The sequence below is a fragment of the Astyanax mexicanus genome, chromosome 10 (genome assembly GCF_023375975.1).
Source record: "Astyanax mexicanus isolate ESR-SI-001 chromosome 10, AstMex3_surface, whole genome shotgun sequence".
Taxonomy (NCBI): Eukaryota; Metazoa; Chordata; class Actinopteri; order Characiformes; family Acestrorhamphidae; genus Astyanax; species Astyanax mexicanus.
In genome coordinates, this window is record NC_064417.1 from 1,973,635 (window position 1) to 1,988,831 (window position 15,197).

General features: G+C 39.9%; 1 protein-coding gene and 1 long non-coding RNA gene across 3 annotated transcripts in view; both read left to right on the top strand.

Moving 5' to 3' along the window:
* The window catches only part of frmpd3 (FERM and PDZ domain containing 3), a 147,164-nt gene that overhangs the window by 118,617 nt on the left and 13,350 nt on the right, over positions 1-15,197 (top strand). For both annotated transcript variants that reach the window (XM_022683724.2, XM_022683726.2), the window contains exons 3-8: positions 2,296-2,408; positions 3,742-3,896; positions 5,190-5,292; positions 5,463-5,508; positions 5,985-6,089; positions 10,593-10,700. In XM_022683724.2, the coding sequence (XP_022539445.2) occupies positions 2,368-2,408; positions 3,742-3,896; positions 5,190-5,292; positions 5,463-5,508; positions 5,985-6,089; positions 10,593-10,700 (558 nt within the window). In that variant the 5' untranslated portion in view covers positions 2,296-2,367. The remainder of the gene's footprint in view (positions 1-2,295; positions 2,409-3,741; positions 3,897-5,189; positions 5,293-5,462; positions 5,509-5,984; positions 6,090-10,592; positions 10,701-15,197) is intronic.
* Positions 1-15,197, top strand: part of LOC125804807 (uncharacterized) — a 163,667-nt gene that overhangs the window by 31,141 nt on the left and 117,329 nt on the right. The window lies entirely within an intron of this gene.

A 15,197-nucleotide genomic window follows, 5' to 3' on the forward strand; every position in this document is an offset into this window, starting at 1 on the left:
CTTTTTTAGGTTTTTCCTTCAAAATAGTACAGTAATGTCTGAAAATGCTTGAAAAGCATGATATATGAATTTCAGATTTTATTACTTAATAAATGTAATCTAGATGCATATCTAGATTAGAACCACTTTTCTTTTCTGTTGCAAAAATATTTAAACGTGATTAAGAAGCACTTCTGGTTGCAAATGTCTGCCATGATAAACTGATTCAGAGCAATCAATAACTCTGAATATGTCCACTTGATTTTAGCAGTGGGTTTTAACTATGAACACTAGGTTTGTTGTTAATGGACAAGCCACCATGTTGACCATGGACTTGCTTTTGGTAGAAAAACAAGTCAGTTTTCAGCCAAAATACAGGGAAAAAAATAATCAGAGCTTCTGCACAAGCGCTGGGCTTAGCCAATACAACAATTTGCAATGTGCTGATAAAGACAGAAACCACTGGAGTACTAAGAACCAGACATCAACAGATCAGCCAAGAAACACGACAGCAGTTGGCGTGAGCTGATTTATAAAAGATATTTTGAAGTGCACAACATTAAAATATAGTATAATATATAATGTAAAATATGAAACTTACGTTTTTGAATCAGATTCTCTGATTTTGCTAATGAGAAATGGCTGAAATAACAAAAAGATGCAGAGCTTTCAGACCTCAAATAATGCAAAGAAAACAAGTTCATATTCATTTTCAGTTCAGAAATCAATATTTGGTGGAATAACCCTGGTTGTTTTTCATACATCATCTTCTCCTCCATCAGTCTTACACACTGCTTTTGGATAACTTTATGCTGCTTTACTCCTGGTGCAAAAATTCAAGCAGTTCAGTTTGGTGGTTTGATGGCTTGTGATCATCCATCTTGATTATAATCCAGAGGTTTTCAATTTGGTAAAATCAAAGAAACTCATCATTTTTAAGTGCTCTCTTATTTTCTTTCCAATATGTATGTATGTATTAATGTCCACAGCATTTCAGCGTCGGCCTGTCAGATTTAAATCATCTTATTGTAGTTATTATAAGTGGTTCACTGGTGGTTATTTTAGATTTCTTGTAAACCTGTCTTAAATTGTAAGAGATATTGAACCTCGTTGGGCTTTTTAAAATCCAAAACATGACAGCTAAGGGCTAAAGCTAGCTCTGCTTTGTTGTTCAGACCATTTAGCAGCCTATCCATCAGCACAGCCATTAGATGGTTGTCCAGCTTCCCAACAACAGTACCTGAAACACAAAAGCACTTTTTGACAAATGTGTTTTGGAATACGCCACGAGTAGCGCCAGCAGCTCCCCTGCTTCCTGTTCCAAGCAGCTTCTCTCACTGCGTTTATGTGGCACTGAATTACGGCATGGCCAGAGTCTCTCGCCAAGAGACGAGAAAGCAAAATGTCACTGTACTGCTTAACGTAACCATATATGGGGTGGCAACCAGGACGGCCATTAAAATACATGACCATGCACGAGCTAACGAGGAGAGCAAATATTGCCAGATGAGCGAAATGGAGTTCTGGAGTGTTCTACGAGTTCTACAAGACTCGGTGATCTGCAGGAGCTGCCTGCAATTTCCGAACCTCTGCACGTAAATCATGTTTGTATTTTACCAAACCTAAAATACAAAAAGATAAAAATTATAATGTACACACTCAAAAAATTATATTTATCCCAAAACATCATTTTAAAATGATGTATCCAAAGCCTTTCCGGCTTCCCAGAACTGCACGTTGCACCAGTAAGAGCAGAGTGTGAAGGTTCAATTAGCAGGGTAAGAGCACAGTTCTGCTCTAAATATTGCTATAATGCACACAACATTATGGGAGACATACCAGAGTTCAAAAGAGGACAAATTGTTGGTACACGTCTTGCTGGAGCATCTGTGACCAAGACAGCAAGTCTTTGTGATGCATCAAGAGCCACGGTATCCAGGGTAATGTCAGCATACCACCAAGAAGAACCAACCACATCCAACAGGATTAACTGTGGACGCTGTAAGAGGAAGCTGTCTGAAAGGGATGTTCGGGTGCTAACCTGGATTGTATCCAAAAAACATAAAACCACGGCTGATCAAATCACGGCAGAATTCAATGTGCACCTCAACTCTCCTGTTTCCACCAGAACTGTCCGTCACAACAATCAATTATTGTGCTCTAAAACCAGGTGTTTCAGTTTATTGTCCCACCCCTGTACATGACCATGCATGGGCTAAGGGGGAGAGCAAATATCGCCAGGTCTAGTAAACCGTGGTTGTATTTTTCTTTTTTTCACTTTTTTTGTCTCTTTTTCTCTCTTTTCTCTCTCTTTAGGTGAATGAGTGTGAAACAGAGAAATCCTGCTCCAGTGAGACTTCGCCCCGTCCTGTCCTCTCCTCTCAGGGCATGGCCCAGGTCCAGGATGGACATCCAAAAGAATGCGACAGGTGCGCCGCCTAATCATCATTCATTGAATGTAAAGTGGGTTGGGGGGGTGTAACAGATTATGCAAGGAAGCATCACCCAATTCTCTCATGTCCTACTTACAATGGTGAAGAGCATTTGGAAAGCAGGCATGGTAAACAAGCTCATCGACACGCCTAATAAAGCAGGCAATGGTGAAAGCAGAGCTCTCTCTAATTCAAAACAAAGCCTGCTGTGACACGAGATGGAATTAAATCGGTTCTGTTTGAACTAATGTTGAATCTTGAACTAATCTTATTTTCAAACAAAATAAAAGTAATTTCTGTTTAGCTTCAAGTGGTTCAGTGGACTAAGGTGCTGCCACTATGACCCTGGAGTTCGCTGGTTTGAATCCCGGTCATGCAGCTTGCCATCAGCTGCTGGAGTCTGAGAGAGAGAGAGAGCACAATTGTACGGTGCTCTTTGCTTATAAGACTCTCAAGGCCATTCAACGTCATTCAGCACAAGGCACCTAGTCGCTGTGCTTTCCTCCGAGCATTAGCGCTATGATGGTACTCGGCAATGCTGCCATGCAGCAGTTCAAAAAGTGTCTGCAGTTAGTTAATTATTAGGGGTGAAAAAAAAAAAAAAAAATATATATATATATATATATATTATTTCTGTTTACATTCTCTGTTGTATTTATATACAGTCTATGCTATATTTCCCAGAATGCTAACAGTACAATTTAGGGGTGTGACAAAATCTCATGAGATTAAAACGGCACTAAATTCATTGTCAGTGTTAAATGTGTCTCGAGAGATTAATGCACAGGTAAACAAAATAGCAATATTACCTTTATGTGTTTAATGTATAGCATAAATTGCTTTGTAGCTTGCATATATATTCACTAAAATGTAAAAGTAATATTTTACACACAAAAGAACTGGCTTAAAATTGATGATTTATTAAGTATAGCAAACAGAATCTTTTTTTATATTGCATACTATGGAAAATGCACAAAAAATATGAAAAAAACGTTATATCCCTAAAAGATGCTAGGATGCGGTGGAAAAAATAGAATATAACAAATCTAATATACAAAAAGAGAATCTTAAAAAATGTTGATGTACAGACTGTTAACATTTTGAAATGATGTATCCAAAGCCTTCCATGGTCTTCCATAACTGTCTGGTGGGTTTGTGCTCCCAGATGCACAATTGGCATCTTCAGGGAGACTTTTGCAGTGTTCAGCAGCTATTTTTGTTATATAGAGCAATAGAGCAGTGCTCACTGGGAAATCCTGCACCTTTTACGCTACTCTAAAATGTACTTTTAACTATTAAACTCTTTATTTGCTGTTTTTTTTTTCTCCAGCCCTGCGATGTTAGAGGAGAGTCAGGATGGTATGGACAGTGGTAGTCTGACCCCTGGCACAGCTCGACAGGTCTGCATCCAGCGCCACCCCATCCACGGCTTCGGCTTCATCGCCGGCAGTGAACGGCCTGTCATTGTACGCTCTGTCTCTGCGGGTAGGACACGTGTCTCTAGCAGGACCTGGGGACCAGACTTCTGCAACCCACTGGGATAAAATCAGGCGTCTGGTCCACCAGGCCAACCAGTCTCATTTACTAAAAAACAGGCCTCTGTACGTTCGCTACTGATATTGGAATCAATTGATCAGATCATGTAGCTTATGAGATTTAGAAATGTACATTGTCAAGTTACACTCATCATTAAAGAAACAGTTGCGCCCAGAAAGAAATGGTCATATTGCTGTTCTATAAGGAAGTAAGATAAAATATTACCAGAAACAGTTACTGAACTACACATTGCTACTTAAATATGTTGATGCAGTTCCTCCACATTTTGTGCTAGGCATCCACCAGCACCCCAACAGCATTTTCAATCAGGAATACAGTAGGTCTGGCAATGCTGCTGGCCATGGCACAGTATCTTTCAGTGCCTTCAACTCAAGCTCTTGAGGTGGCAGCAGTACTAGTGCATCTCAAAAAAAATCAATATCATTAAACACAGAGTGATCTATTTTAAGCATTTATTTATTTTACTGTTGATGATTATGATTATGGCTTACAGCCAATGAAAACCCCAAAAATCAGTGTCTCCTAATATTGGAATATTATATAAGACCAATTGGTACTTTTGGCAGTGTGGGCAGTGTGCCAAGTCCTGCTGGAAAACGAAATCCGAACTTGATATAACAAAGTGGATTAACACCAGCAGATGACTCAACAGATCTCTCCAAACAAACCATCACTGACCATCAGTACATTTTACATTTCATTTGTAAATCAAGAGAGGAATCAGAGTCTGGAGGAAGAGTGGAGAGACTCACAGTCCAAGCTGATCGAGGTCTAGTGTGAAGTTTCCACCAATCAGTGATGGTTTGGAGAGACATGTCTGTCATCTGCTGGTGTTGATCCACTGTGTTTTATTATCAAGTCTAAAGTCAGTGCAGTTTTGTTTTCCCTCAAAATCTTACAGCACTTCATATCTTACAGCTTCCCTCTGCTGGTAACAACTTTTATAGAGATGTGGATTTCATTTTCCAGCAGGACTTTGCACGCTTCATTCCTGTTGGTTGATTTCTTCTGGGTGCTGCTATTTTTTGACAATGAGACAATGAGTGCATTTTCAGTTCGGCACAATATTAATGCATATTATATATTAATCTCATGTGTCATATTACTTCACACATAATCATTTTTGATTATTTTAGCAAATAAACCCAAAAAATAAACAAACAACTCCATCAGTTCATCAGAACATATAGTATACCCCTCCAATGTGCTCCTGAATTTCAGACGGGCCATCCGAGGGCAAGCTTTTCGCCGGAGATCAGATCCTAGCCATCAACGAGGAGCCCGTCAGCGACGCACCCAGGGAGAGAGTCATAGACCTTGTAAGGTAACATCCTTTACTGTCGCCAGTGGTAGAAAGGCCTTGTGTCAGGACGCATGACTGACTTTGCTTTCTGTATTTGGTGATCTACCATGTCTTCTTCAGATTAGATACGTCTGTTTTTCGCTTGCTGTCGTGTCTCACCGCCCGTCCTTCTTTTCTCCTTCTTTCTGCAGACGCTGCAAGGACTCTATTGTTCTCACTGTGCTGCAGCCCCAACAGGTGATGATATCCATTACATCTATTATGCTTCCCATGCAATTTTATATTTTTTTAACATCCTCTTCTGTTGCTGTACTAAATATATTCAGCCTTTACGCTCTACACTCTATTTGCTGAATTTCTTTTTTATTTATTTTAATTTTTTTTGTAGGCGTCTGTAATTTCTCGAAGAACGGCTTTTGTGTACAAGAGCATGTCACGCTTCTTTTTCTGCCAAGTTTGCCTAATTACTGAGCCGCCTGCATTCATGCATGTAATGAAACTTTAAAGAAATGTGCCTTTCTTTTAGAAGTCTGAACTGATTTACTGAATTACTGATCAACCAGGCACTAGACACTTTCTCCCTTTGTTTTCTCAACGCCTCTCGAAAAGGACCCCAGCGATAGCGTCCACAGCTTGCATGTGTCCAATCAGGAAAGATAATGACAAAATAATGATTTTTCTCCTCCTTTTCTCTCTGTTTTTTGTTCCCCCAGTCACCTAAATCTGCCTTCATAAGTGCAGCCAAGAAAGCTCGCCTGCGAACCAATCCCCCCAAAGTGCGCTTTTCTGAGCAAGTGTCCATCAGCGACCCAGACTCAGTATGTCCTGCTGCCTGGCACGCTTACCTTTCCCTCATCCCCCCCCCCCCAAAACAAAACTCACCCCCACATTTAACCTGTGTTAACATGCTTATGCCAGGGTCTGAAATGAGAGCTGCGAGCATTCCTTTGAGAAACCCAGCGAGCGAGTGAGCGAGAGAGTGAGAGCAGTTACCAGCTTCTACTAACGTCAAGCAGCTAGCCTATAAATTATGTAAATGGTAAGATTTGTTATGACAAGGTCATGCAGCCCATGACAGGATTATCTCTGCCGCCGAGTCTGAATGCTAATATTTCACTCAAGTCGACGGCCTTCATAAACTTTGACAATGTCACGTAGCTGTCGTTTCAGACCCTCCAACTGAACTGAACCTTCACTCCTGCTTCCCTCTTCATCTCATTGCATCAGATTGCAGGTCCATTACCCAAAGGGGCCAAGCCTGAATTCCCTCCCAGATAGCTGCCTTTCAGCGCAGACCCATTTCACCATGTTAAGAAACTAAGGGGAATCGGCCAGAACCTTTTAAGCTTCTGCTTTGATTCCCCTTATTCTCACTGAAGTGCTCCTCCAGCTGTGAACTCCTCCGCAGCTTGCCGTAAAGGTTACAAAAAACAGGTTACGTAAAATAAAGAAAGAAAGAAAGAAAGAAAGAAAGAAAGAAAGAAGAAGAGATGGCTGTGGACTTGTGGAGGTTTTCAGAGTCACTCAACCCAAAAAAAAGTTTAGCACAGAAGCCAGATTGGGAGCTATTAATCTATTGATAGATTGATTAGTGCCTTTGTCCTGTTGTTTAGGAATAAGAATTAGAATAAATGGAATGGAATGGAAATTGGGTAAGAGTATTGACTAAAAATGACTGAACAATATCATTTTAGGAAAAAGCTTAGTTTTTGGACGGTCTAAAGTTAAAGACCTAAAAATCAGACTAAAGCTCTGCCATTATGATTGGAGGATCGCTGGTTCGAATCCCAGTCATGCAGCTTGCCATCAGCTGCCGGAGCCCCGAGAGAGCACACACAATTGGCCTTGCTCTCTCTGGATGGGTACAGTAGATGGCGCTCTTCTTTCCCCTCATCACTCCTAGGGTGATGTGGATCGAGCAGCACAAGGCTGCATCTGTGAGCTGATGTATCAGAACCGAGTCACTGTGCTTTCCTCCGAGCGTTAGCTACAGCATCAGCAGCAGCTCAAAAAGAGGCAGAGTCTGACTTCACAGGTTTTGTTGAGCACGTAAAGTAATCAAACAGCTGCAGCTGGATTTAAGGCATGTCGGTGTATCTTTAGCATCGTGAGGACGCAAAATGACTCTTTCCCTTTATGAACCAGGTGAGCTCTGACTTTGGCACGTTGGTATCTTAACAGCGTGGCGCTTTTGTGCGTCTCAGCAGAGGAAACTGACCTGAATTTTCATGCTATGAAGGTACGCCAGAGTCACTTTTAAACATAGCTTCTGTAGGTCATATCCCAAACTCAACTGCACTTTCTTTTGCTATTATTTTAGTGCTCTATTTTTTATTGCTTTATACTTAATGATTGTTTTATGGTTATTACCTGATGATAGCTCATGCTGCAATACTGAGAGTATAACGTAAATGTCTGTCCAGAGTCAAGAGTAAAAACATGAGCTTCTGTGTGGAAGTTGGTGTGTTAAGGGCATTATATAAACAGAAATAAGAAATGAAAAAAATAAGAAACACTGAACTTGGTCTGCATCAAACAGGGGAGGTGCGAAAACCTGAAGAAAATATGTAAAAAAAAAAAAAAGCAATATACAGCCAGTACAGGTAGAATTTTCCAGCCTGAGCCTGTTGTAGTGTAATTAGATACAGAGCAAATGCACCTTTAGCTTTCCAATAAGCGCTAATGTTGTTAGTAGAGGTCCATTCATTTGTAGCTTTTCATTAGCACCAAAGCTGCCATCCCCTCTAGCTGCACATGGGTCGACAGCACCCATGTTAACATCTCCTTCCATGGGTTATGTCCTATAGAGTCTCATATCTGCCTTGTGAGCAAGGAAGAGTGAACACAACACCCTCGGGTGCTGCCCACACCAATTTAAAAAAGAGGAGCGATGGGAGGGGCGTGCAGCTCTCCTGGAAGAAGAAGCTTGCTGATCAGGCCTAGAGGGCCCAAATCGGTAAAGACCCAACCACCTCACCTGAGCCTCCCCCAATCATATCAATCCATCTCCTGCGATCAGCAAAGGGCCAGCGGGGGGCGCTTCATCCGACCTGCCAGCTGTCGCCTCTCTAAGAGGAAGAGAAGGAGAGAATAAGGGAGTGGGGTCAGGCTTCATCACCTTCATCACCTTCATCACGCTTCCTCTTTATGTTCTCAAATTGAGCTCAAACCAGTTTATACTGATGTTCTCAAATCCAGAAGCATCAAAGTGTAATCAGGAACCAGATCGCTTGATTACACCTCCATCCATTGCATGACGTTTGGCAAACATATTTAGAATTTAAAGCTCTGGAAATTTAATAGTGATATGAACAAATTATCCTGTATGAGAGACAGACAGACAGACAGACAGACAGACAGACAGACAGATAGATAGACAGACAGACAGACAGACAGACAGACAGACAGACAGATAGATAGATGGATAGATGAGGTTAGCATGTTCGCCTCCTAACACTAGAGTCCTGGGTTCAAGTCCCTATCTGGGTGGAGTTTCCATGTTCTCACAGTATAAAAAATTGTGCTGGGTCAGCTCCTCAGTGCAGACTACCGATGCAGTCCTCCAGGTGAACAGTCATTTCTGGTTGAGAGTACGCTGTGTGTGATTGGCTGCTGCAACTCACCGGTGTGTGTTGAGTCCGTGTAGAATGTAATTGTAAGGCCAACAGTACTGACTGGTACTGTAGTATAGGTAGTATCCAAGATACTTCCATATCAAAGCTAATCCTTAAAGAGGTACAGTATATGCTAATCTATAGAGTAATGCAATATAAATATGAGAAAGAATCTTAGATAGAATTACACTGATATGAGTAAAGTTACAGGAAGGTAGCAGTTTTGTACAATCTGCAAACGACCACAATGTCTAAGGTATGCTTAGGGAAAAATATCTGTAGTTTGAGCAGCATTAAAGCTAGTGCTGCTGCACCCAGCTTTAGTGCAAATCTGGAAATCTTAGCTTACTGTAAATAAACAGAAGCACTTTACTCACCCAAATAAACAGTTTTCAGGGGAGAAATCTTGTGTAGATTGACATCCAGCACTTGTTTGACTTCAAAATATATATTTTTAAAGAATTACAGTTTTGTTTATTTAGCTTAGCTTTACAGGTCTCACCACCCAGCGATGTGTTCTGCTAAATTAGAAGGAAAACATGGCGACACCACTGTTCCTTACTAGTGTTACACAATGTGCTTTATAATCCGGTAAGCCTTGTTTAGCCTTGCTGACGATTACTGTCAGTTGTCATAACATTTTCTAAGGTGAAATGACATCAAAATGGGCAAAAACACTGTTATAGCAACTGAGGATTACTGGAATAAGCCTTTTTAAATGTTTATGTAATGTTTATTTAGGCACATTTTACCAAATATGAACTTCAACATGCCTACATTATTAAGTACATTCAATAGATTGTATTGGATTGCACTTGGCGCAAAGTGCAGATAAAGGCTTTAAACATCACAAGAATCACAGAGGTTCAATAAATAATTTAATTCTGTCTGAGATAAATTTGTATTCTAACCTTGTTCAGCATCAAGAATTTAGTCTCTACAAGAATCTGCAACATTTAGGGAATTAGTTAAAGCCCATGTTTTTACAGCATGAGATCTTTCTTTCTTTTTAATGCATTATGAATGGATATATGTAAGAGCACATCCACAAGCACGCTAAGATTCCCAAGTGAAATACAATATATATTACCAAGCAAAGACCCACTATTCCTATATGACATACAATAATAATAATAACAATAATAATAATGATGATGAAATCTGGAATGATATATACGACATAAGGTTTAATGTTTTTTTTTTTGTGGAAGCTGTAGAAACAGAGTTAACCTTGAGCCGAGCTCGTGTTGTGCAACGTGAACAAATTCAGCCCCAGTGTCCAACAACTGCGCTGGAAGCACATACATATTAAAGGGATGCACTGGAGAAATTGAATAAGCTGCTCTTTGATCGTTCCACAATGTACTCCCGCAGACTCCTAAAGCAGGGTTTTGTCCCTGTTCCGCGCTCTCTGCTTCAATTAAGACGTTTGCCTCCTGAGTTTGTGAGGGACCGAGTCTTTTAATTGTTTGTAGACTGGATGTAGGCCTTCTTCTCTCTCCTCATTTCTTAGGTTATCCATCCAATTACAGCGCTCATGCCCCCTTTTTTATCCACCCCACCCCCTGCAATTGATTTAATTTCCTTACTGGACCTTTTAAAGCACTTTCTCTGATGTTTCATTCTGTCTTCAATAACCCTGGGGTCCGGGAGTCGCTGACTGCAGGCCTCTCTCTTTACTCTTCTCTTTCTCTCGCTCTCCCTCAGACCATGCTTAAGGACGACTCTTTGCTTCTGATACCAAATGTGTTGAAGGTGTTCCTGGAGAACGGACAGATCAAGTCCTTCACGTTCGACAGCCGGACCACTGTCAGGGTGAGTGTACACAACATTTTCAATTTCAATTTTCAATTAATCATATTAGTTAATTACGCCACCACGTTTGACCACAACCTCCATCGTAATCTGCCCCGCCCCCCGCCCAACATGCAGATTTATTTTTTGGGAGCGGTTCTCTTGTGTTGAGAAGGTGATCTGGTTTCGCTTCCAACTATCAGCTATCAATTATATTTATTTTTATTTGAGCTAAACTGGTGATAAGGTGCACTTTAATCTAATATATATGTATATATATATATATACATATATATTAGCCAGCCCCTGTGAAAAAAGTTGTGTATTTAAATATAATAATAGTGTACTTATATACTATATCCTCTTGAGACCCTGTGTCCTCATATGTGGACATTACATTCTGCTTCTCTGCACCATGGTACTTCATTTTTTAAAACGTTGACCCTTTGGCCTCATATGGAGACGCTTTCCGTACCATCTAGTGGTTACATGACAGCATTACACTCAATTGATTGAAAACAAGATGGTAGGAATCCCAGTCAAAGGTTTCTACAGCCAGTTCAGACAGAGTCATGGGCCAGTTAAAAATTCCTATCCAATTTTATGTTTGAAACTAGTTCATGTACTTACTGTAGAAAGTCTAAATGGCAAGAATAATAATAAAAAAAAAGTTAATTTAGGTCCTACTAATCTGAAATAGCTAGGAAAATTTTTAAGGTTATTTGGTGCCAAATCTTTCATTTTGCGTGGATATATTTAAACTGTGATATACTTAAAAAGTTTACCTTAGGTAGTTAAATGTAGCTAAAATAACTTATGACTAAATAACAGCTGACGCTTGCAGTAGTGAAATATCCTGATTTTGTTTTTATCAGTTTATGTACACCCCTCAAAATAAAAAACAAATAACATTTAATAACATGTTTAATATGTCTTTAATGTTTAGTTGGACAGCTCAGACAAAAATACTTAAATTATATTAAATAGTGGCAAAAATAACATATGACTAGTATACTCAGTATACATGAATGCAAATTTATATTATTTTAATTACAAACAAGTAGTAATTATGTACAAATTAGTGGTTCCAAAATAGACCTATTTCTGAATCATTTAAGTATACTTTTTGTTCCCCAAGGAAGATAATAAACTGCTATGAACGAACACTGTCTCTGCTGCTCCATGCTGTTTACACACTAAGAGCGTCACATGTGCAGCGTTCACTGCTTGAGCCGCACTTCACAGATCACATCAACTAGTGCAGTTAATCACAGTTAATCACAGAATATTGTCGTGATTAATCTGAATAAATGTTTTAATCGATTGACACCACCACTACTTTTAATACAACCAAGTCATGACGTGTTTTGAGGTGTATGAGCTTCATGATTGATACTCTACAGCATGGCTGACATTTTGGGCGGACATATAAAAGACAAAGTGTAGATGAAGTGAGAGCAGTAAGAATAAATGAGCACAGATCTCGCTGTTCCCTTCGGATTCAGTACGAGACGCCTTTATGTGCCGGAGCTCGGTAGATAATGTGTGATGAATAGAGCAGCATTTTCAGTTCATAAAAAATCCTGGTCTCTGAACTCAAAAGCTCAAAGCCATTAAATTTGTCACGAGTCTGATTCCTGGTGCACTAATGCAATTAATTACCAGTATTTAAATGGAATCGAATCTTGATGTCAATGATACATAAGTGAAAGTAGATGAGAAAGGCCATTAGTGTCTTTCAGCTCGTGCACCAGGAGGACACCCACATTTTATAGCGGTCTCATTAGGACGTATTATCAGATTTTTCAAAATCTTTTCTCACTCTAAAAGCAAGCGTGAGCAAGAATGAGAAAGCTCACATCTGTCTGGCTAATTACACCAGCCGAAATTAAAATAAAATGCAAATGGAGAAACATATCCAGCAGCTAGAGTCAATTACTGTATGTGCGATGGATGATCACGAAATCAATCACGTTTGCTCCCAAAGGCTCTTTGTTTTTCATGTCTGGCTCTGAATGAAGGATGATCAAACGTGGCATGAGTTCGAGTAAGAGCCAAAAGCCTTTACGTGCTGATATTCAACCTGATCTATGAAACAAAGTTAACATTGAACCAAATGTTCCATATCACATGTGTCATAACTTAACCTTGACAAAATAAGCAGGCTAATAATGCACAGGGAAATGCACAGCTTAAATGTGAAGCTGTGTGAGGCGAAGCCCTATTCAGCCCGCATTCTCCACCACACTGTGTAATCCCTTGGACAAAAAGCCATTGGACAATATTACCAAAACAGATTATCGTCATTCATGATTCAAGAGGCAGAGAGCTCCTCCAGCAACTCCATCTATAGACCCACCCCACTAGGACATATAAAACAATATAAAATGTGAGCTATACCACAGAATAATTGGTAACACTTTACTTGGATGGTCCATTTGATGATGCTCAACATGTCTATTAAATGCAATTGAACTATAAAGTAAAAGTAAATGATTCTTTATTGAATGTAACCCAACATCCAACTCAAATCCTAACCCAAACTCTAATCTTAACATTTTAGCATTGGGTTTAGGGTTAGATTCAAAGTTTAGGTTAGGGTAAGGGTTAGGGTTAAGTGTAGGGTTAGATTTTATGGTTGATTAAGGGTTAAGGTTAGAGTTGTTTCTATTTTGAATCATTTACATTCAACATATGGTTAAGTTGCAGTTAATAGACATTCAGTTAAATGCTAGTTGTATGTTAGTTGAGCATCAACGAGGCCATCAAACGGACCATCCAAGTAAAGTGTTACCGAATAAATTACCTTTTTTAACCTATCGAAGCTTTATTTAGATAAAGAGACACCAAATAAAACTGCCAAAACAGTGTTTTTCCGTGGTTCTACCATTACACAATACGTAACTCTTTGGTGGAAACCCTTATCCACCATCCAACCCAACACCAAGAAGATGAATAAAAAAGTTTCACCAGTGAAACCACCACAACTAAATCCCATTTACCTACAAACTCTGTGTAAACCCAATGGCATTGGCATTCTCTCATTGATTTAGCCTCCGGTCAATATTACCAAAACACCCAGATTATCAACATTCAAGATTCAGGAGCTATATGTGAGCTATACCACAGAATAAATATTTAGAAAAAGAGAAATCATTAAAACTGCCAAAAAAGCAGTGGTTCTCCCACTTTGGGACACCAAAAGGGGGGATAACGATTTACCAGGGGAATCACTACAACTAAATCCCATTTATGTCAACTAAATGATCATTTCAGTGTCTGAAAACTCTGTGTAAACCCAACGGTATTGGCGTTCTCTCACTGATTTAGACTGATTTAGCCTTCGGTCAATATTTCCAAAACCACCAGATTATCACCATTTAAGATTCAAGAGGCCGAGAGCTTCTCCATCCAGCAACCCCATCTCTAGGCTGATTGAGTCTCTATGGCACTCACTAAATAATCCATGTCCCACCCCACTAGGATTATCATCAACAAATCCACACGTATAACAGATCAGATCATATCAGCATGGCTCCTCAGACCTCCAAGATGTTCTCCACAAGCTCTCCACGTTAACTGTGTTAAGCAGAGCCCCAGCGGGGTTGCTGAGGAGCGTACGGCGTCTGCATACCGGTATTAATGAGCTTCCCTCATTATTATTCCAAGACCTTTTCCTAAGGCATAGCCACGAGGCATCGAGAAGCCCTCCTGTATATGTGTGTGTTTCTGCAGGAGCACGTTCAGGGCCAGCTCCGATCATTAATTCAATTGATTTCTCTGCTGCATCAGTGGAGCAAATGTCAAACGTGTTTACGAAGCGCGCACGCCTCTGTCACCCTCCTTTTACACCACATTAGGTATAGAAGATCTTCTGAGGCCGTGCATGGTCAGGTCCTTTGTTTAGAAGCTGACAAGTAAGGCTAGTTACTGCCTTAAGCAGAAAACTTGAAACACAGTTAATATTAAAGGTGAGATGCTGAAGGCTGTGGTCATGACTGTGTCTCTCAGGTTTCACCTCCAGCTTTAGAGCATTAGTTGGGGTTGATTAGGTTTGGAGCTCAGGCTCAGTATGGAGGTAAATCTGTAGGAGAAGGGTTGGTCTACACAGGCTTAAAGAATCTAATAAAACAAAGCCTTGTTTTCTCTTCTATAGCCTTTCAACATGATGTGATGCCCTCAATACATTATTTGCCGTTCTGAGTTTGGGGCGAAGAGTGAATAAGAGTCTCTGCTGGTGGAGCTGCAAAGCCATTTATCAGAGAATTAATACTAATAATTGGCATCACTGTTTGTGCTCTCTCTCAGTCAAATACGTTAAAATAAGAGAGCACTTCAGTTTCTGAATCAGTTTCTCTGATTTTGCTATTTATAGGTTTATGTTTGAGTGAAATGAACGTTGTTGTTTTATTCTATAAACTACAGACAACATTTCTCCCAAATTCCAAATTAAAATATTCTCATTTAGAGCATTTATTTACAGAAAATGGCTGAGATATGGCTAAAATAACAAGAGAG